The sequence below is a fragment of the Pelodiscus sinensis genome, chromosome 10, assembly GCF_049634645.1.
Source record: "Pelodiscus sinensis isolate JC-2024 chromosome 10, ASM4963464v1, whole genome shotgun sequence".
Classification (NCBI taxonomy): Eukaryota; Metazoa; Chordata; order Testudines; family Trionychidae; genus Pelodiscus; species Pelodiscus sinensis.
In genome coordinates, this window is record NC_134720.1 from 21,136,656 (window position 1) to 21,158,684 (window position 22,029).

General features: G+C 40.7%; 1 protein-coding gene across 9 annotated transcripts in view; it reads right to left on the reverse strand.

Moving 5' to 3' along the window:
• Positions 1–22,029, reverse strand: part of TFDP2 (transcription factor Dp-2) — a 189,468-nt gene that overhangs the window by 112,078 nt on the left and 55,361 nt on the right. For 2 of the 9 annotated variants that reach the window (XM_075937639.1, XM_075937643.1), the window contains 2 exons: positions 20,667–20,733; positions 18,746–18,796 (listed from right to left, as the gene is read on the reverse strand). The exons of 3 other annotated variants lie outside the window; for them this stretch is intronic. In XM_075937639.1, coding sequence (XP_075793754.1) covers positions 18,746–18,796; positions 20,667–20,733 — 118 coding nt within the window. Of the gene's footprint in view, positions 1–2,185; positions 2,241–18,745; positions 18,797–20,666; positions 20,734–22,029 lie in introns of those variants that run through there. 4 more of the 9 variants (XM_075937641.1, XM_075937644.1, XM_075937640.1 and 1 more) reach the window with 3 other exon arrangements.

Consider the following 22,029-nt stretch of genomic DNA (forward strand, 5'->3'; position numbering starts at 1 on the left):
AGAACTGAAGCCTCTGGTGCCAATCCTTCAACTGGATCTTTGGGAACAGACCCTTACTCTCTCAGTTCTGATCCTGCAAATGGATCTCACTAACAAGTTTACTGTGCAGCATAATAAGGCTAAGCATTATTTCAACAACCTAAGGTTATGATGAAAAAATTGTGAAGCATTACAAATTACACGTCTGATGTGAAGGCCTAATACTTCAATTGAGCTGCATGTAGGAGCTCTCCTATATGAATCCAGTTGCAGGATTAGGGTCTAAGTTTTCTCTATTTTACTAGAAATAAATTTTAAAATTATGTAAGGTAATCGAACAAAGGAACAACACGGCAAGAGAAAACTACATTTGACCATCCAGGATACAATTCTTTGATTTATTCAAAATGATGTTACAAGTGTTGATATGATATTATATTTAAAATAAGAATCAAACATCACTTCCATCAACATTTAAATAAATCAGCTGAAAACCACCACTTTCTACTTCCCACCCTATTAACTGATAGCTATCAGCTAATTGACTCTCTCTTCATAGACAAAATACATTAATTGCTGTAGATATTACGCCCATTTAGGCCCCTTAGGTCAATCACTATACTTTATTTAAGAAGAAAACAGAACAATTAACCCCTAAAATAGGTCAATCTTTATATGTGAATTTCATTTTAAGCTTTTCTACTGAACTTAAGATAACCTCTATATTTTAACTGGCTTTAACTCATGTAGATAGTTTCTCAAGTACTCAGTCATTTGTGGGCACAAAATGAATTTCAATCAAAAATATTTCTACCAAGTCAGTTCAATGTACTTGATTTAGCTGAATTAAAAACCCACTTTTGCAGATATTCTCAGAACACACCCCTCAGATATTTAAAACAAAAAACAAAAAGAAAAATCAGTTTCCAAAGTATTACAATGAAATTAAAAATGCAAAGCATCAAATAAAATAATTTAATTCCCACAAGTTTTCTTTAAACATGAGCTGGTTAAGCCAGATTTATTACCTCCTCGCCCTCACCAGCTACTGTGAACTTTGAATGAAACAGCCTCAATTGTAATATGAGAGACAGCTGTTTCTTTTTTTCTGAATCAAATCCTCAATAGGAGTTTACCAGCTCAAAGTCTGTTGGGACTTCTTTAAAATCAAATCTTGCTGATTACTTCCATGTATTTTACTCATTATTCTTGTCATATTTCTGATCACATTACAACTTTTTTATTTGACAACGCTAAAGTATTAGACAGATTCCTCTCTAAATTAGAACAGTTACATAATACTGTTCTTGGGAACATATGTATTGGGGAAAAAAACCCAGAGTACGGCTCATACTTCAGGCTACTTAAGTATATACACTCATTCTGGGTATCTCAAGTATAACTACTCCATTTCATGAAAACGTACAATAGCAAAGCCTTTGACTATATTGTTCAGATCTAGAAAAGATCTCATTTATTATATTTTCTTGCCAATCCAAAAAAAAAGTAGCATAATTGTAGTTACTACCCCTACAAGCAGACCCCAATGGTGCCACCCACACTCTCACACTGTGCCTCATAATAAACCATAAAGCAATGGAATGCACTGGCCCCTTTATGAGCAAACAATACCCTGGCTTCATTAGAATACAGCTGACATTTTCAAAGCACAAATATTTCCTGAGAATTGTACTAGAAAAAAATTATTAGTGAAATACCACATAATAAAAAGCTTCGATCTTTATCTATTTTTAAGATAGTTTTTATAGATCTTTAGAAATATAAGATTCTCCTTTGTACATTCTTCAAAGAAATAACTGAAAAAGTATTATCATAAAGGGCAAAGTTCATTATACTATTTTAAAATAGGTATAACCATTTTGGCTAGCTTTAATGGCATACGCCACATTATTCTGCATTCAATGTTTTAATTAGCCAATACTACTTCTGACAACTGAACTAAAGAAAGAAGAGGTTAAATAATTCCCAAATTTAATCTATTTATTTAGACAACATGCAAATGACAAAGTAGGATAATTCTGTACCCCTCCCCCCAACACACTGTAGTTTTCCTGCTTGTAACTTTCAGAAATGTTAAATTTAATGTTAGGAACTGCTTATTAATTTACAACAGCAGCGGTTTCAAAATGCCAAATACTTTCTGCAAAATACTTACAGCAGACAGAAGCAAAACGATCTCTCTTACCTGGACTAAGGAAGCATGCCTCTCTCAGCAGTACCAACAACACTCTACAGTCTTTGTTACCATTCAGAGGAAACTTGAGACTGTGCCAGACATGAGCAATCAAACTCAGAACAAACTCACTTCAAGTACTTTGTTAGAATTCCAAAAAAGATGCTCAAGATATATGCTCTACAGTAACTACAACTGATGAAGATATACACTTAACTGCAATAAAATTGTTTACAAAAAACTAACATACCATAATCACAGAATGAGTAGCACACTGTCATACACTTCAGCTTTTTAAAGTGCACACTTACTTGTAAAGATTTAAAAAGTGTCTATTCATGCAGATGTTTACCATTTGTTTGTATTACATTTAAGCAATCATAGCATTACAATATACAGTATAAAAATCTAAATAGTGAAGCCTGTATATGCAAATTATAAGAGTTGGAATGTTCTTTTGGTTCCAGGCTGCTTCAAAAACTTGCAACAATCTCAGAGCAGGAAGCCTTAATATTTCTTGAAAGCAGAGCAAAAAGTACCACAAGTGACTGAAACAAATCTTTTTGTTTAACACATTAAAACACTTGCTTTTTCCCTCTGCTTTTTCATCCCAGAACATTTCTGCAATGCAAGAAGCAATACATTGTCACCGTTCATTCTTACAATTGTCTATTACTTGTTCGATCACTGAAACCAACCTGGTCATGTCCCTGCATACAAAATCCTTCAATCCTGCTAGTGGTCAGCTCAGGGTCAAACTGATGTTGGTTGTATTGGCATTATTATATTTGGCATCCTATCATATGATTGTCTTCTGAAGTGTTCCCATCATCATAATCTGTTTGACTTGACTTAAGCCAGTCTCATATCCTGAGTTCACATTCTACTCTCTAACGTCTGCAGACTCCTGTAATGTCAGTACTTTTATCCACATAAACAGTTCTATCAATTTATATAGACCTGACTACTCAATAAAATTACTTGTATGTATACATTTGCAAAATTCGGATTTCATCGCTGAGCTCTGTGCAAATACTAAACTTCGAATACCTGCTCAGCTTTCTTATTTACAGAAATAAGCCTATTATCCTCTGGTTTTAACAACTTGTTTGATGCTTTGACCAGCAGGTCCAATCTTAATGTCAGTAAAGAACAACCTAGAAATACTATTTTTATTTACAGCTTGTTAGGACTCATTGACCACAGACAGGATCAGAACAACATTGCACAAAGTACTGTACAAACAGCATGTATGCTGACCCCAAGGGCTGAATAGGACTTTAAGGGTACGTCTAAACTACAAGTCTCTTTCGAAAGAGGCCTTTACGAAAGAATCTTTTGAAAAAGCCTCTCTCGAAAGAGAGCGTCTACATTGCAACCACTTCTTTCAAAAAAGCAAGCCGATTTTTCAAAAGAGTACCCAGGCAGTCTGGATGCTCTCTTTCGAAAGAGCCCTGTGTGCAGTCAATAAAGCCTTTTTTCCCAAAGAGGTTTTCCGCAGTTGAAAAAACTGTCACATTCCTTCAATTTAATTTCGAAAGAATGCAGAAGCAGTCTTGACGCAGGTGAAGTTTTTTCGAAAAAAGACTACTTTTTTTCGAAAAAAACCTGTAGTCTAGACACACCCCATGTGGGTGAAACCATAGAGACAACTATAGTCATTGCTCTGAAGGCCTTATTTATTATTTCAATACTGCAATAGGAGGTGCACAGATAGACCACTGAAACCTTGCAGTCTCATTAACTGCAGGGGTGGGAATCCATGTATACATTGGGGCCCACCTAAAAGCATTTCATTGTAAGGTCAGGGCCCAATGCCTCTATCATTGTACTCAATATACACATTTGCTGAATTATCTTAATTCTCTCCATGTCTCTATCTTCCATGACATTAATTTCAGCTTTGGAATATATGCTTAATATTGCCACAAGCTGGAAATCTAGTTTGGCAGGTCATCTTCCACATGTACAAATAAAAAGCAAACAAAACCATAAAACCCTGTAGTTTAAAGATTAAACTCTTACATACATTTTCATTACAATAATGTCTAAAAGTTGCTGTTCCTTTAAAAGCCTCTCCTGGATGATTGCCTGGTCCGTTTTGACACATACAGACATCTTGATGATGTTTGTCTGCTATGTGAAAGGATGAGAAAATTATGGAGAAATGTCACTGTCTTTCAACAGGCATGATTTAAGTTGATGGGCACTGCTAGTTGCCTGATAGAAGTATAGTAACTACTAGAAACAAACAAATAGAACTGAATGAAAATTATTCTCTTAGCTAAGCATCTCTTATTTTCCAGCTGGAAACAACTGTATAAGACACATTATTTTAAGAAGTCACTCCCAGAGTTCTACAATTGAATAGTCAAATTCAAGGATTTGTTCAGTCTGACACTCCCCCAACTTCAATTTATGATTCATCTCTGAATTTATGGTAAGACTGTAGAAAAGTTGTCAGAACTATGTGTGTTTCTGTGATGCCCCCTAAGTAATCTAAGGTGGGATTCACTGAGGTATTTAGTTACCTACCATCAATTTCCCAATTATTTTAATGGAAGATAGATGCCTAAGTACACTGGTGAATCCTAACGTCAGTATAAAAGCTCCTGAATCATTCAGAAGGTGATGGTGGGTCTGAGAAGTCAGTTGGGGCAGATAACTTGAAAAGGCAGAATACCAAAATCATGCTGAAATACTGGGATGAGTGGAAAGTAATTAGATAAAATAGTTAGAGATTGAACTTTGGAGGGTCTGAGGAACCATAACTCCATTTGCAGCCAACAGAAGCTAGGCTTGCTCTGAAAATCAAGTGTTACCTACCAAAGATGACATGTTTTTATTAGGAACAGAAAAGGGTCATGGGAAATACCACCTATTGCAGAAAAAAAATACTTTCAAAAAATATTCTATCCTTAAGAGCACACAAATCTTTAAAAATGCCCTTTTTAAATTTTTTACACTATAGTCTATTTTACAGATTAATGCATTTTAAGATCAGAAGAAGCTATTATGTCATCTAATTTGAGCTGCTGAATAAACATAATGGATTTAACCTAGTGAGACTGCTACATCAAGCTCAATTTGTGGTTGAATTTTTCTCTTTTTTTAACTACTAATAATACTTAATCAAGATATTGATCACAAGATGTTATTACAACATTTAAACTGACACTTTAAAAATAACAGTTAAACAATTATTAGTTTCATAATTCAATGTAACTTGACCCTGCTGGGAACTAATCATGTTTTATATTTTCATCTCGTGCAGAGATGGGAAAATATATTAAGAACAAGGGAGGGCTTTTTAACAGATGGGCTACGTCTACACTGACACCCTTTTCCGGAAATGCCTAAAACGGAACAGTTTTCTGTTATAAGTATTTCCGGAAAAAGCGCGTCTACATTAGCAGGATGCTTTTCCGGAAAAGCACTTTTTCCAGAAAAGCGTCCGTGGCCAATGTAGATGCGCTTTTCCGGAAAAAAAGCCCCGATCGTCATTTTCGCGATCAGGGCTTTTTTGAGGAAAAGACTACTGTGCTGTCTACACTGGCCCTTTTCCGGAATAGTTTTTCCAGAAAAGGACTTTTGCCCGAATGGGAGCAGCATAGTTTTTCCGGAAAAACACTGACAATTTTACAGTAGATCGTCATTGCTTTTCCGGAAAAGCAAGCGGCCAGTGTAGACAGCTGGCAAGTTATTCCGGAAAAGCAGCCGCTTTTCCGGAATAAGTGGCCCAGTATAGACACAGCCTTTTTGTTTTAGAGCCAGTTACAGATTTAGAATAAGCAAGAATGCCATTCCACCTTTTCTCTTGTGTCTGTCAGTTAACACAGAATTTAAGCTTTCATTTGAAACAGATTACATTTTCAACTCATTGGTCACAAAGATTACCTTTTCAATGAGAATACAACTGTCTGAAACAATTTCTGTAAAATGGGGGTTGAACTGACACTAGTAGTCACAGGGGGATCTAACTTTGAAGCCTAATTATGTCAATTTAAATACTAACTTTTAAGTCTTATCCTTCTGATCATATTAGTACCATATTTTATAGGGTGGATGGATATTATAAAAGTTAAAAATAAAAAGGATTATATTCAGTAATTAATGTATTTTCAATACACATTATATTGGTACCATCAAATAATTACTGTACATGGAGACCTAGCCCAAATAATAAACAGAGGGAAAAAGGCCAGGCTCTCTTGGCATTTCCTAGTCTTGCTTGCCATTTTAGTCAATTTAAAACTCATCAGCTTCTGATGTCATCTTAATTTTTTCCCCACTGACTTTTCCTCATTGCTTGGTGCTAGGTGACTTTCTGCCTTGAGCCATGCAGTGCATTGCCCCCATACTTCTCATCTTTTCATTTCCTTTGTTCCATAATCATCTATATATTTTTTTTACTCTCCTCTTACAACTACCTTCTCTCTGCACCCCCTTTCCTTTCATCTTCCCAGCCCTTCAACTCTAACTAAAAATGATCAGTTATTCAAAATATAAACATGTACAGCTTGTACCTCCCTGGTCCGGCACTGAAGACCTGATTAGTTCCGAACTAGGGAATTTGCTGGACCAGGGGAGGTCATGGGTGGGGTGGGAGGTCTGCTTTCCCCCTGGCCACCCCAGGGCTCTACTTCAGCCCCAAAAGCTCCAATGATACCCAAGGCTAGGTCTCCCCATGAGGAGGGCTCCACTTTTCCCCCTGTGGCTTCGCTGCTGCCCATGGCTTTATGATATCATTGGTGACCGGGGGCTCTGCTTTCCCCAGCAGCTCTGCTACCACCTGGGGGCTCCACTACTGCCCAGCGGCTCCATGCTCTTCCCCCAGCGCTCCTCTGCCACCTGAGGTTCTGTGCTCAGTTTAAGCCTTCAAATTTCCTAGATTCTAAATTAAGCAAGTTTAGACCTTAGTTTGGGACTAACAGTATTGATTGTGTTGATGTTCTCTCAGCAAGAGGTCTGTCCCAGACATTTGTTCAATTTATTAGATCTGACTTAGACTGCTGACTACATACTAGCTAAGGTGCATAAAGAGGCCTGAATGGCTCCATTCATTTTTATCTGGGAGGTCACAAAGGGTGGTTATGAGTAACTGTTCTTCAGAACAGAGAGTTCTCACATGAGATACTACAGGAATTGTCATCTCACTCACTCAAAATGTACGAGGCTATTGAACGAACTAATGATAAAGGTCACATTGTATTTATCAGGTTGTTTGATAGCCATCTGAGGGTATGTCTAAACTATATCTCTCGTCGAAAGAGAGATGTAAATTGGGCAAATCGAAAGTGCAAATTAAGTGGATTAAATATTAAATATCCTGTGCTTCATTTGCATAATTGCATCACAGCGGTCTTTCGAAAAAGGGAATTTCAAAAGTGAAACTGCAGTCTAGACACGGTTTTTTCCCCCTGAAAGATCCCATACACCTCAAAAAAATGCAGTTTCACTTTCGAAATACCCTTTTTTGAAAGACTGCTGTGACGTGATTATGTAAATGAAGTGTGGGATATTTAAATCTGTTTCATTTGCGCTTTCAATTTGCCTAATTTACATCCCTCTTTAGACAGAGGTATGTAGTTTAGACATACCCTCAGTCTCCATCAGAGCTTGTTATCACCCATGCCTTTGTCATGTCAAGAATGGACTACTGTGGAGAGTACTACATTTTGGAAACAAAAACAGTGAAGCTAGTATAAAATGGAGCCACCTTTTGGTGAACCCTGTATCACAGAGGAAGCATACAAAAGCACAAGAGACACTAGGCTACTTCTGAGTTTTAAGTTATTGGGTTTTAAACTGTGTCCTAAATGGTTTATGGTTGTGATGACTTTTCTCCTCATGCAATACTGCCACAGCTCTTAGCACAGGAACTTGAATTGGAGCACTTCAAATGAAATAGAACAGGGCTAGAGTTTCTCCTTTTCACCCACAATCCTCTTGGTCTTCTATGTGAGTGGCAAAGGAGACAGCTGCCATCAGAAGAAAATTGGTTTCATTTTTTAGTGGTTCAGGTTTTGTAATTTCCACATTAGAGTGTTGCACTTTTAAGACTTCTGGAAGCATACTCCACACTTTGTCCCCCTCAGATTTTGGAAGGCATTTCAGATTCTCTGCGATGACCTTTCCATTGCTTTATCATTTGACCTTTAGTGGTCCAGCTACAGTCTCCTCTTAGACCAGATCCTACGCTCCACTTGGGACTAAATCAAAGAGTACCTTCTCTCTTGTGGGTTTCAGAACCAGTTGCTCCAAGAAGCAGTCATTTAAAGTTAAAGAAACTTTATCTCTGCATCCCATCCTGAGGTGATGTGTACCCAGTCAATACAGGGATAATAGAAATCTCCCATTATTATTGAGGTTTTTATTTTGAGTCTCTCAAATGTCTCTTAGCATTTCATAGTCCCTCTCAGTTTTCCCTCTAAGCTGTGTGGCAGCACTTCACAGGTGATTAATCAGCCCTGAGCCCCGCCAAGTCAGTCTGCTCCATGCAAGGAGCCCTGAGCCCATTGAGCTGTGCTGCCGGGCAGCTCAGAGGGAACACTAGTCCCTAGCACTATCCTGATCAAATTGTTGATAATATCTCTCTACTACTACTACATTCATATTATTAAAGCATGGAATTACTATCCATAGAGAGTCTATGGAACAGTTTGGTTCATTTAAGATTTTTACTTCATTTGATTCTATGGGGTTTTTTTTTCACATCTACTGCCACTCCCCCACCAGCACAACCTGTTCTGTCCTTACAATATATTATGTACCCTGATATTACTGTGTCCCATTGATTATCCTCCTTCCTCCAATTTTCTATGATGCCTATTATATCAATATCCTAATTCAATACAAGACACTCTAGTTTACCCACTTTATCATTTAGATATCTATAATCTGTATTTAAGCACTTTAAAAACTTCTTGCCATTTAACTATCTGCCACTACCTGATGTAATTAAATGGCACTCTGTCATTTGACTGTTTCTCATGAGATCTTGATGAAGATAACCATAGAAAAGCCTCATAAGGAAATTCAGATAAATTTTTAAATTATGTTCAGTAAATAAGGCCTGAAGCCTTACACTGACAAAGAGAGAAAATCTAACACTGAAGTGCTGTTCATTAAGCAAGCACCATTCAACACAGTGCACCATTCAGCATGCGTTCAGTCGACTATTATTTCCAGGATCCCAAGTCCTCTCTCTGAAGGCACAACACTTCTATTTTATCAAATACAGTTCCTTTAAAGAGTGAAGGAAAAGCATGTATAATGCAGGAATACAACTAAGTCAAAACTTACATACTCATGAATGGAAGCAGAATTAGAATACAAGTGTTAAACAGACATTTTTACCATGTTGGACAATTAGATTATACAAACCCTTGAGAGAAAGTTGTAAGAAATAGTTTGGAAGTCAAAGCTTTTCTACTGTTTAACAGATGAGCAGTTTTTAATATATGTAGGATTAAAGCTAACAAAGCCCCATTAAGAGAGTAATTCTGAATGCCAGATTGGAGCATCTTTGTATTCTCTAGAATTTGTAATCAGAATCCTACATCAACAAGAAAGGATAAGGTAATAAACACTTTCATTTTAAAGAATAGATTCTTTGAATGCGGATATTCAGGTGGGTTAAACATTTACTGAATATTCCAAAGGTGGAAAAAGAATTTAGACATTGAGTGAACTGAGATACTTAATTAGGAAAGGGAAAATCCAGTGGTTTTTAATATGCCACAGGTAAAACAAAGGAGAAATTATACTTATGTGAATTATGTTCATTTATTAATGCATAATACAGTGGAAAAAGACAAAGGAGCAAAAAGGATAGTTCAATCACTCTGGAAGCAGAATCCTAATACAAAATGCATTCATGATTAACATGAGAAACCTTAGCAACATTAAGGCATAAAATTGTACTTAATTCAGCTATCCATTAGAAAAGTAAAAGTAAAAAGAACCAGTCGGCATTGCATTTGTTTAGTCTTATCCTTAAATTTATGTTAAAGCTATGGTCTTCTTTCATATGGCATTTGAAAAGTTGAGATTATAACTGAATCACTATAGTAAGAAAGTCATTCTAATACTTCTTGGACACCTAAGGGGATCTCCTTTTTGCCATCCCTGTAAGCATGAACGGGGCAGTTGTTTGTGATATGGTGTATAGTTTGTACCTCACCAGTCACAATGTGGAAATTCTCTTCAACTCAGAGGTAGAGCCAGTCCATTTTGGTCAATTTCACCATCATAGGTCTTTAAAAATCATAAATTAAAACCTTAAATTTCACAGTGTTGTAATTGTAAGGGTCCTGACCCAAAAAGGAGTTGTGGAGGCTTATGAAGTTATTGTAAGGGGATTTGTGGTACTGCTGCTCTTAGTTCTGCACTGTTTCTGGACATAGGCAGTGGATGAAGGCCCAGCTGGGTAAGGGAAGCCTTGCCCCACCCCTTCTGCCTGAGGCCCTGCCCTGGAGAACCAGGCCCTGCCCACCCCCCAACCTGATGCTTCCTGACCACCTGGAGGGCTGGGGAAGCCAGGCTGCTATGCCACAGCCACAGCCCTTCCCAGCAGCCAGAGAAACCAGAATGCTGCGCTGGCCCCCAGCCCTTCCTTGCAGCCAGACACATAGGCAGTTTTGGAATGGCTGTGCCTTTCCTTGCCTACATTATTGGCCACCCATACTTCTGGTGGTGATGCAGTCTTCAGAGCTGAGCAACTGGCAAGTGACAGCTGCTAGCTGGGAGCCAAGTACTGAAGTCAGAGCCACCATCAGCAGCAATCGAGAAGTAAGGATGGCATGGTGAAATATTGCCACCCTTCCTTCTACACTGCTGCTGGTGATGCTGCTTTCAAAGCTGGGCCTCCAGCCAACAGCTGCTGTCGTCCATCTGCCCAGCACTTAGGTCACTGGAGATGTAAAGGGTGGCAGTTTTTAAATAAACAATATTGGTAAAAGCATGTTTTTGTCAGTTTATCTGCACAAGGGCTTTTGAGAGCTATATCAGCAAGATTTTTCCAGCACAGTCTAGGCCAGGGGTGGGCAATAATTTTTGAAGGGGAGCCACGTCACAAATTTCTGAAGTGGTCATGGGCTGTTCCAGAAGGGGCCGGACATTGGGCAGAAGGGACAGAGCCAGGAGACTTCCCATACTCCCCCGCCCACAGACATCAATTGGCCTGAGAACAGAGAGAGCATGTGAAGTCTTTGCCCCCCAACCCCAAGGACCTAGAGAGAAACGCTAACTGTTTTCACTCTAAGCACCACATGCCCCCAGCAGAGAGAGGAGTCTTTGCACACTTTCCCATCCCCAGGTCTGAAGGGCGGGGGAGTGGCAGGGCAGCCACAGTCAGATCAACTGGCTGGCAGACCAGATCAACCATGGAGGCGGTCTTGCCCACCCTTGGGGTAAGGGATTTGAATGCAAAAGGGCCGATGAGATCTCGGAAGGAGTTTGGGTGAAGGAGACAGTTGTGATCTGGAGAATGGGACTAGGGTGCAGGGATTTTGGTTGTGACCTAGGGCAGGAGGGGATTGTGATTTGGGGCATGGGATTGAGGTACAGGGTCTGGAAGGGGAGTATGGGCTCAGGAGGGGGGCAGAGGGTTTGGTTAATGTGGAGTAGGGGTGATCGGAGGGGAGGGCTGAAGGCTGGGGGGAGACAGAGGCTGGGGTAAGAGAGGCAGACTCTGGCTTGGAGACTTACCTGTGGGATTCCCAGCCAGCAGCCCAGCTCATTTCTCAGGCAGGAGCCTTCCCTGTCCCCACACAGGCTGCAGGGGCCATGTGCTCTGGGAGTAAGAGCTGGAGGGTAGGAGAGAATGGTGCTTCACACACTGCCTGCCCTTCAAACAGGCAGTTCCATTTGTGCTGAGGGCAGGAGTAGCATGTAACGCACCACTCTCCCTCCCCCCTGCTCGCATTGTGTGAAACACAAATGACCAAGCAGCCACTTTTCTGAGCGGCTTGTGGAGCGGGGTATGCTGGGGAGTCTTCCTGAGGCTCCCTGCGTCCACGGGCCGGATCTAGTGGTTTGGTAGACTGGATCCGACCCACAGAGGACATTTTGCAAAGGCCTGATCTAAACTCAAGTATTTCTAAAACTTACCATTTTCATATCCTGACTGAAACAATAATTGTAACTTTTTTAGAGGTTATCTATCTAGGTTCTGATCAGATTTAAACCCGATTAGTTTGTGAAATCTTACAGTTCCTTAGTGTATCCTGTAAAGTTTTGCTGGCATAACTATGTTGGCTAGGATTGTGTTTAAAAAAGTCATTTTACCTAGCTGACATAGGTACATATAGATTGCTGACATAGCTATGCTATTGAAGCTAATGCAGTACTGGGAAAGGTGGTTTAGCAATGTCTGCAAAAGAAATTCTGTTGGCTTATGCTGGATCTCCATTACTGCACTCTTCTAGTATAGGTACAATGGCAAGCATTTGTGGTATAGGCAGCCAAGGATTAAGGAATAAGCATGACTGCATTACACTATGCTCTGTCAACACTGGAGATAAAATGCATTAGCAAAACTGGTTTTGATCCTTAATGTGGATAAGACTTAGTTGTTTTCTAGGAACCCAATTCCCAAGATCCAACACCCATGGTCATATTTTTGCACTAGTTTCCAGTGTAATCAATAAGCTTATATTATCTTTATAGTCCTGAATTCTGGAGATGTTTTCAGAGATATGCTGTCATCCTATAACCAGACACAAAAATTAAGACTAACTAGAGCTTGCTATGTGATTTGAACATTAGTTTGAAATTTCCAAAGCCAGCTCAAGAACTATGATTATTTTAGGGCCTTATTCTTTAGGTATCTGTGTCCTTGGGCTCTCTGCCAGAGCCCAAGTCTACAATCTTCAGAGCATGTTGAAAGATGCATTTATTTTGTTTAACATCTGATTTTCATGATTTGATTGTGACTATTAAAAACACTAAGCTGCCATATTAGCACTCTCTATAGATATTAGTGAGATTTAGTACTAAAAACATTTAAAGTTGGAATCCTCCCTTTTACAATTATTTCCAAAAGGAAACCCATGGGATCTTAGTCTGTTTAGATTTCCCAAGGTGTTATCATTACATGTTTTAGATGTCTTTAAAATCAATATACACAGGGCCACATGATATTCTTACGTGGGAAAAAAATCAGAGAAACGAGGAAACTTCCCAAATTTCCAGGGGCAATTTAGTCCAAATCATTCTCTTGAGAATGGTAATCTTTGCTCCTCACAGAATAAACAAACTATATTTGATAAGACCACAGCTCTTTGGTCACCCTGTAGAGGAGCCATGGACAACTCAACTTGGTTTGCCAGGTCCAATAACAGCATGACTCCTTAAAACCCAGTACTCTCCTCCTTGCAGGTTTTGCTTCACAATGTGCCACATTTTTCTACTCTCCCTATAGAAAATGGCAGAGTATTACTATTATGCTGAGAGATATAGATGACGGCATAGATCATAAGTTTCACTGATACTGATGGGTGTGAATATATCCTATTACATCAATAGAAGGATAAGGCAGAAGAGGTGCGTAAATCTACCCAGGATTTTTTAATTAAATGGATGGACAGCCTTTACTGTGTATTTTTGGGGGAACAGTATGTATGCCCAAGTGAGGCAGACATCCTGAAGAAACAGCTGAAGGAATGCTGGAAAAGATTTTTTGGGTCAGGGTTAAGGATATAAAAGCTAACCAGTTACACACTAAACAGGTGTCTTACCGGCTTAGTTACAAGGTTAACTGGTCTGGCTGGCTAGAACCTACATGCAGCTGGACACAAGCTGCCCCAACTGCCACAACAGGGCTGGGGGCGAGACTGGAGCAGCTTCTGCTACCAGCCATGGGGCATCGCACCGCGGGCAGGGCTGCTCTAGGGTTAACCATTTAAATGCTAGGTTTAACCAGTTAACATTTTAAATGGTAATTAACATCCCTAGTCAGGGTGCAGGCTGCAAAGGTTGCTGGTACTGTGAGTAAAAGAAGCTGTTATCTGCTAGTTGAGTCCTTCTGTTTTAAAACTTTATCAGAGCTAAAAATTTCAGCCCTTCAAGTGTGTCGTGCTGTACTGTTTTTCCCCTGACAAATGTCTGGGTAGTAAAGACCCTCATCACCACCAAGTCCTGTGTTTTGGACGACAGTTAGTTGTTTGTTTGTTTTAAACAAAAAGCTTTATTAACCTCTTTTTCCTGGTCAGGTGGACTATAGTAGACCCTTACCATGACATTTTTACCTCTTTTATCCTTACCTACAGACTTTCAGGCCTACCGTTCTATCCCAACCTGGGTACAAATGAATATCTCTTTGATATACAAGGCAACACCTCCTCCCTTCTTTCCCTCCATGTCCCTCCCTAACACAGCTACACCCTTGTGTACCAATATTCCAGACACATGAATTATCCCACCATGCTTCCATAAAACCAACCCTTGTTATTGTGATTATTTACTAGTCTGTCTAGTTATTCCAGTTTATTTGCCATACTTTTTGCATTACTATATAGATATCTAAGATGTTCATTAGACTCCCTGTCTTTCATCCTTGCTGTGATTGAATCTGTCCTTCCTGTGCCCCCAAAGTACAATACTTCACCCAGCCCTCCAGTTTTCAATTTATCAGAGGGCTTTTGTCTCCTGCCATCATCAACCTAGTTTAAAGCCTGTTTCACTACGTTAGCCAGTCTGTATCTGAAGATACTCTTCCCCATCCTTCTTGGAAAAACCCCATTCTTGCTGCTTCGGAGGTGCAGGTAGGGATGCGGATGGCTGGGTATGCTGTGCCGCCCTTCTATTTGGCCTTTGCTTCGATCTGTTGTCAAATGGCCTCTGATAGGATGTATCTCTTGTTTTCTGATATAGCGTATATCTCTTCCTCTTATTGGGCAATGTGTACATTCCAAGCGTGCAGAGGGTTGTATGTGAATCTTTCATGGAATAGAGTAATTCATCTGTTTTAGCCACAAACAGTTGAGCGCTGTCAAAGGGCAGATCCTCCACTTTGGTTTGCAGTTCCTTGGGAACACCAGATGACTGCAGCCAGGAAGCCTGGTGCAAAACGACAGCCATTGCCATTGAATGGATGTAGCAGAGACAGTGGCCCATCAATACACAAAGCGCTGTTTGGGCAATGGACTGGCCCTCTCATGATGGACTGTAGCTGTGGCCTCTTCTGTCCTGGGAGGTCATTGAGCAGCTCCTGAAGTTTGGTGTAATTGGAATTGGCAAGGAAGACTGTGTAGTTGGAGATTTGAAACTCGAGCATGGCTGAGGAATAGACTTCCCTCCCAAAGATGTCTAGCCTTTTTTGGTCTTTGTTCTGGGGAGCTAACTTATATTATGGTTGTCTAGACCGGTGGTGGACAGAATCAATGACTAGCGAATTTGGCTGCAGATGAGAAAACAGGAAATCCATCTGCTTTGCAGAGACAAACTATTTTCTGTCAGCTCTGCAGTTGGTGGGTGGAATAGAGGCCGGTGTTTGCCATATAGCCTTCAAGGGTTCTATGATGACCTCATTTATCAGTAATGCAATCTTGGAAGATGTGGAAGGTTGTAAAATTTGTAATGGTTTGTGCTGGTTTTCCTCACCTCTTGTAAGGTTGTCTTGTGACTGTGCTACCCTTTTGAATAATTCCTGAAATTGTTTCAGGTCATCAGCTGGCAGAGAAGAGAAGGAGGGAAATGCTGATTCATCTGGGAAGGATGAAAAAGAGGGGATTGGCTGTCTGAGTCTAACTGAGGTATGTCATCGTCATCCTCTACTAGACCAGTTTGAATTGTGGCTGAGGGGGGTAGAGGGGAAGAGGAGATGGAGGGGATTGAACTGTTGGTGGAAGAGGTTTAGCTGGGGTGCACATCAGGGTAGGCACAGTAGAGGGGCGAAATTGGTGTCTATGAGGTGGTCAAAAGTAATATTGGCCTAGTGATTCCTAGGGTTTTCAACTGGGGCTGATATTGTTGGGGCGGAAACAACCATGAGTGGCTGAGCCAAGCAAGTTGAGGAGGGTGGTATAAAGGTCTGCAGCTGCTTGAGCACCATTAGCTCACTGAAGCCGTTGGTGAGGAATGCTGTGAGGGAAACAGACTGTCCCATCCCATGCCAGGTCCAGTACCTGGAGATGGTGTAGGAGAGAACAAAATGTTTTCCAAAGAACGTCGGTGCAGGTTAGGTTCCACTATCCTGGGGGAATGGGGAGGTGACTTATTGGTCGGCACCAGTAAGGGGGCACCGATGATGGTGGTGTCGGGCCCCAAAGCTGCGGTTCACTCGTTTAGACTTCAGCACCTGTGGTGCAGAAGGATGTTTAGGTGTTGCTGGGCACAGAGTCCTGTAGTTACAGTGCTGTGGTATTTTTCAGCACCGGCAGAGGCAGCATATTCATGGGTGCTGGTATTGACAATGCCAGCGTGGTGACCTTTTTTGGGTTCTGGCTTGTCACCCTTGGTTGGTGCCATCTTTTGTTTGTGCGCTGTGCCGGATGTTGACGCCACTTGCGAATGCCTGACATGAGAAGTGGATGGCATGGCAGACAAGGAGTATGCTAGAGACTCCTGGGACTTATGTGAATCCCTTCTGGGTGATGAGTTAGCTATTTTTCTCAGTATTACAGGTTCTGAGGGGGCTGTTTGGCTTCTGGTGGTTGAAGGAATTTCTATGAACACAAATTTGAGCCTCATTTCACGGACCTTTCTGGCCCATGTGGTCATACTTTGGCAATGTAGGCACTTCTGCGCCACACGGCCTTTACTTAGACACTTTGTACATGAGGCATGCCCATCTGAGGCAGGCATCGAGTATCTGCAGGAATCACATTATTTAAAACCAGGGGAGCCTGGCATCATGCTGATTGGGACTAAGAACTTGGAGCAAGAACCAAACAAAAATATTTTCTTTCCCCCAACTATAACGCTACTAACTCTAAAATTGACTAAACTACAACAACTAACTATATATTTCTATGTTTTTCTCAGGTGTAGAGAGCACAACTGGAAACTCTGTCTTCTGCAGATGACAGTAGAAAGTAAGTAACTGGCGGGACACTAGCGCTGTGCACGCAGCTAATGGATGAAAACAGTGCAAGATGGCTGCTGCACATGTGCAGCACGGGAAGGTACTGGTAGGCTAAAAAAACTCTGATCCCCGCTGCAAGAACACACCAATATCTCAGTGGACCACCCACAAGGACACCACTCGAAGAAGAAGCATCCTCAGCCTAATCACCTTCTCCTGTAGCTATCCCACCTGCTTTCACCTCTCAAACCAATTGGTCTCTCTCACCTGTTTTTCTATAATGGGGAATTACAAGCCACAATTTCCACGTAACCACACCCATACCTGGATAGAGGTATCTGTGGTCAGTTCTTTTTCTAAATATAAATGCAGGTAGAGAAGCCAGGGAAAGTGATGGCACTAGTTATGCAGTCTTTCCTAACAATGCTGATTTTATGCTTTCATCCCGCTACACACTTCTATGTTTTTGAAGTGCAAGAACAAGAGGGTAGCAGAAGGTCTGACCTCCCTGGTCCAGCACCTTTGAGTCCAGTAGATCCCGGATGAGGGATTTTGCTAGACCAAGGGTGATAATATCTGGCTCCCCTGCTACTGCCCCCACCCCAAGCCCTGGACCAGCCACCAGCCTCATGGCTGCCTCCTCGCTCCAGCCCCTCTGGATCCTGGCATGGCTATAGGGTTTATCAGGAGACTGAGTCAATCAGCAGACTCCTCAGAGTCAATGGCCCAAAACAAGCCTCAAGTGTTTGCCATATCTTGAGCTATTCTCTTCCTCTTGCTTACAGCCCACTGTTGAACTAAGCCAAAGTATTTACTGTAAACCCAGTAACCATGTCAACAGAATATTTATAAATTACAGAGCAGCTTCACTTCTGTCCCAATTACTATTTGTATTACATTATTACCTAGAAGCTCTAACAAAGCCTAGGCTTTCATTGTGCTCTGTGCTGTACACACAGTGAGGGACAATCCTTATCCAGTGGGTTTAAAATTTAAATAATCAAGACAAAAGATCTATATGAATCACAAATGTATAGATGGAGAACTGAGGTGCACATAGTTAGATTGTGCAGCTTATGCCATAGGATGTTGCTTAGACCAAAACCTAAATACAGGAAACCCACGCATTACGACGGCCCGAGTTGTAACGTCCCACACTCACGACCATTTTTGCAAGTGCGGAAGGGGCCGAACACCCCCGACTTACCCAGCACCCATCGTAAATGAAGGTTTGAGATACAACACCCCCAACTTGCAATGCCTCCCCAGGAACCGATCGTGTTGCAAGTTGGGGACCGACTGTAATCAGAGAAGGCTTGGACATTTATACGGATACCATTATCTCTGGATATTCTTGTTGCATTTTGATAGCAATATAAACACGTATATTTCCCAGTGTAAGGCAATCTGTAAATGAGGGAATAAGACCATACCTTCATGGGGGCAAATTCACACATCTGCTTCTTCTCAATACAACAGTGGATGATGCTCATATACTGTGGCAATGAGGCCAATAAACCTTATATAGAATATAGAAGATTTACCTGGCATTGCTTGGGTCCTTAATTCATTTTTGCGCACTCTCTCTTCATTACCTGACAAGGGAACAGACAGCAACATCCCTGTACGCATTGGGGGAGGGAGCTTCAGCCCCTTCCTCTGCCCTGTCTAAAGAGTGCCTAGGAGAGAAAGCTAGGGGCTGAGACAGTCCTGAATGGTGGGGTGGCACCCCCAGCCAGCCCCTTTCACCTCCCTGGTGATTATGTCTCTTTTCTGTTTGGTTTTATGAGAAGCAATCCCACTCCAGGGACAACTAAATCCCAATCCTGTTTTAAATTATGAAAAGAGGAATCTCTATGCCGAATTTGGTGGTCCTAGCTCTTACCATTTAGGAAGGGTTCTTGAACAGACTCTCTCAAATATAAAGTAGATGACAGAATTACTTTGAAACATTTAGTACTGGTCACTGCTGTAAACATGTTTCTGATCCAATATTACAATTGCTATGAGGTACAGATATTAAGTGATTTTCCCAAGGACACAGTCTACGACAGAACTGGGAACTAAATCCAGTTTCTCAAGTCTAGGGGGCATCTACACTGAAGAGCTTACCATAAAATAAGCTACGCAAATTGAGCTACATCAATTGCATCTCTTATTTCAAAATAGCTTATTTCGAAACAGGGAATATCTACACAGCACTTACTTGGAAATAAAGCACTCTTCCTCAGACTTTCCTTATTCCTCGTACAATGAGCATTACAGTAGTCAGAGTAATACGTCCTCCAGCTTGACAGTATTTTGACACCATTTTGAAATAACTGCCTGCTGTGTAGAGGCGAACTAAGTTATTTCGGAATAGTGCTAGTTATTTTGAAATAGTATTGCAGTGTAGATGTACCCTAAGTGTAGTACCTTAACCACAAACTCATCCTCCCTCAGAGGCACAGACTAATCCTGGGAGAAGATCAGTTCATCTTTCCCTTAGTCAGGAGCATCCCTGCAACATGGAGATTCAGGGTTCAGTAAGAAGATGGTGATTTGACACATTCCCTGCTTCCATAAAAAAATTAGTGAATTTAATATTCTGATAGTTATTATAAGTCTCATTTGGCTTTTCATCTTAAAGCCTTAATTATAGAGTCACTGTCGTGGGTCTACAACATAGCACTTACAGATACTGAGGTACCAATTAGGGATGTTAAGAGGCCGGTAATTGACTAATTACCTAAGTGTAGTCGATTAGTCAATTTGTATCAATTACATGATTAGTTGATAAGGGAAGGTGCTCTGTCCCAGCTTGCGCAGGTCCAGGAGCTACCCCACTTCAGCTCTGCAGTTGAATGTAGGAGGAGTCCGGTGCACGCTGCCCCCCTCTTACTATATTTAAAATGCAGAGCAGTAGTGGGGGTAGCTTATGGACCCTGCAAGCCGGGACCAAGCAGTCTCGGCTCATTCAGGTTCAGGACCGCTGTGCCTCTGCGTGTTCTCACTACATTTAAAATGCAGAGGACTACTGCAGACAGGCGCAGCTGGACCCAGCGCAAACCGGCACTGAGCAGTCCTGGCTTGCGCTGGTCCAAGACTACGGGCAGAGGCTGCTTCATGGCAGCTTCCCCTCCTCCCTTTTAAGCTGGCTCCCACCAGCACCCACTCCTGTTTCCATCCCCCCTTGCTACCTTGGATACAGAGGCAGCAAGGGGGAGGAAAGCTAGTAGCTTTGGCTTATCTTGTAGATGAGTACTCGACTACTAACTTACATTCCTAGTACCTAATACAGTACTTTATGCTTAATATTTTAAGGTGGGTCCAAAAAAAAGTAAAATAAATAAATAAATAAAAAATCAATCACATACAGTGAGTGCACCAACAGTTCAAAGGAACATTTTAAATTGCTGAAGTCTGGAGAGATGGCAACCTTAGAAAGGGTTTCTTTTTTGAATAGACAAATTCAACTCCTCTTACCTTTTGATGGACTCCAGTTCTGATCTATAAATCCTTTCAGGTCTCCATTTGTGGAAGTTACACCAATCTGAACAAAACATTTTAGAAGTCTTAAAATATAATCAGCTTTGTAATGATTTTCTACTGTGCTACTTACAGTAACCTGAAAAGGTACATTTTGCAGATTCAAGTGCTTAGGAAAGCAAATTCTATATTGCACACCTGATAAATTTAAAGTCTGAAGAGCCATAATGTTAAAAAGTAATCTGCAAATTACATAAGAATTATGGATCAAACCAATGGTTCATTTTGCCCAGTATTCTGTCATCTGATAGTGATCAATGCCAGGTGCTTCAGAGGGAACAAATACAACAGGCAATCTTATGTGTGATCCATCCCTGCCATTCACACCAACCCCCTAGAAATTAATAGTTTATCATGGGCTTGCATCCCTGACTATCTTGGGTAAGAGCCATTGAGGGACCTATTCTCCAAGAACTTATGCAATCCTATTTTGAAGCCAATTATAATTTTGGCCTTCACAACATCCCATGGCAATGAATTCTACAGGTTGTGAGAAATACTTATTTTTGTTTGTTTTAAAACTTGCTGCCTATTAATTTCATTCTGTGAACAATGGCTCGTGTGTTATGTAAAGGCATAAACACTTCCTTATTCACTTTTTCCACACCACTCATGATTTTATAGACCTCTATCATATCTCCTGTCAGCTCTCTTTTCCAAGATGAAAAGTCCTAGACTTTTTAATCTCTCCTCATATGAAAGCTAATCCACAACCCTAATCATTTTTTTGCTCTCCTCTGCACCTTGCCCAATTGTAACAATTTTTTTTAAGGTAAGGTAACCAGAACAGCATGCAATATTAATGGTATGGGTGTATTATGGATTAACACAGCAGTATTATATTTTCTATCCCTCCCTTAATGATTTCTAACATTTTGTTAGCTTTTTTGACTGCCACTGAACATGGAATAGATGTTTTCTGATATCTATCCACAATGATTCCACAACCTCTTTCTTGAGGGGTAACTGCTAATTTAGATCTCATTATTTTGTAGGTATGATTGGGATTGTGTGTCGCAATGTGCATTACTTTGAATATATACAAGTAATTTCATCTGCCATTTTGTTACCCAGTCAGTTTTGTGAGAAATTTTTGAAACTCTTCATACTCTGCTTTAGAGACTTAACTTGACTAATTTTGTATCATCTGCAAATCTTGCCACCTTAACGTTTACCTTTTTTTCCAGATCATTTATGATTATGTTGAATAGCACTGGTCCCAATATAGTTCCCTGAGAGACATTGCTGTTGATGTCTCTTCATTTCTACTTTTCCTTTTAACCAAATACTGATCCACAAG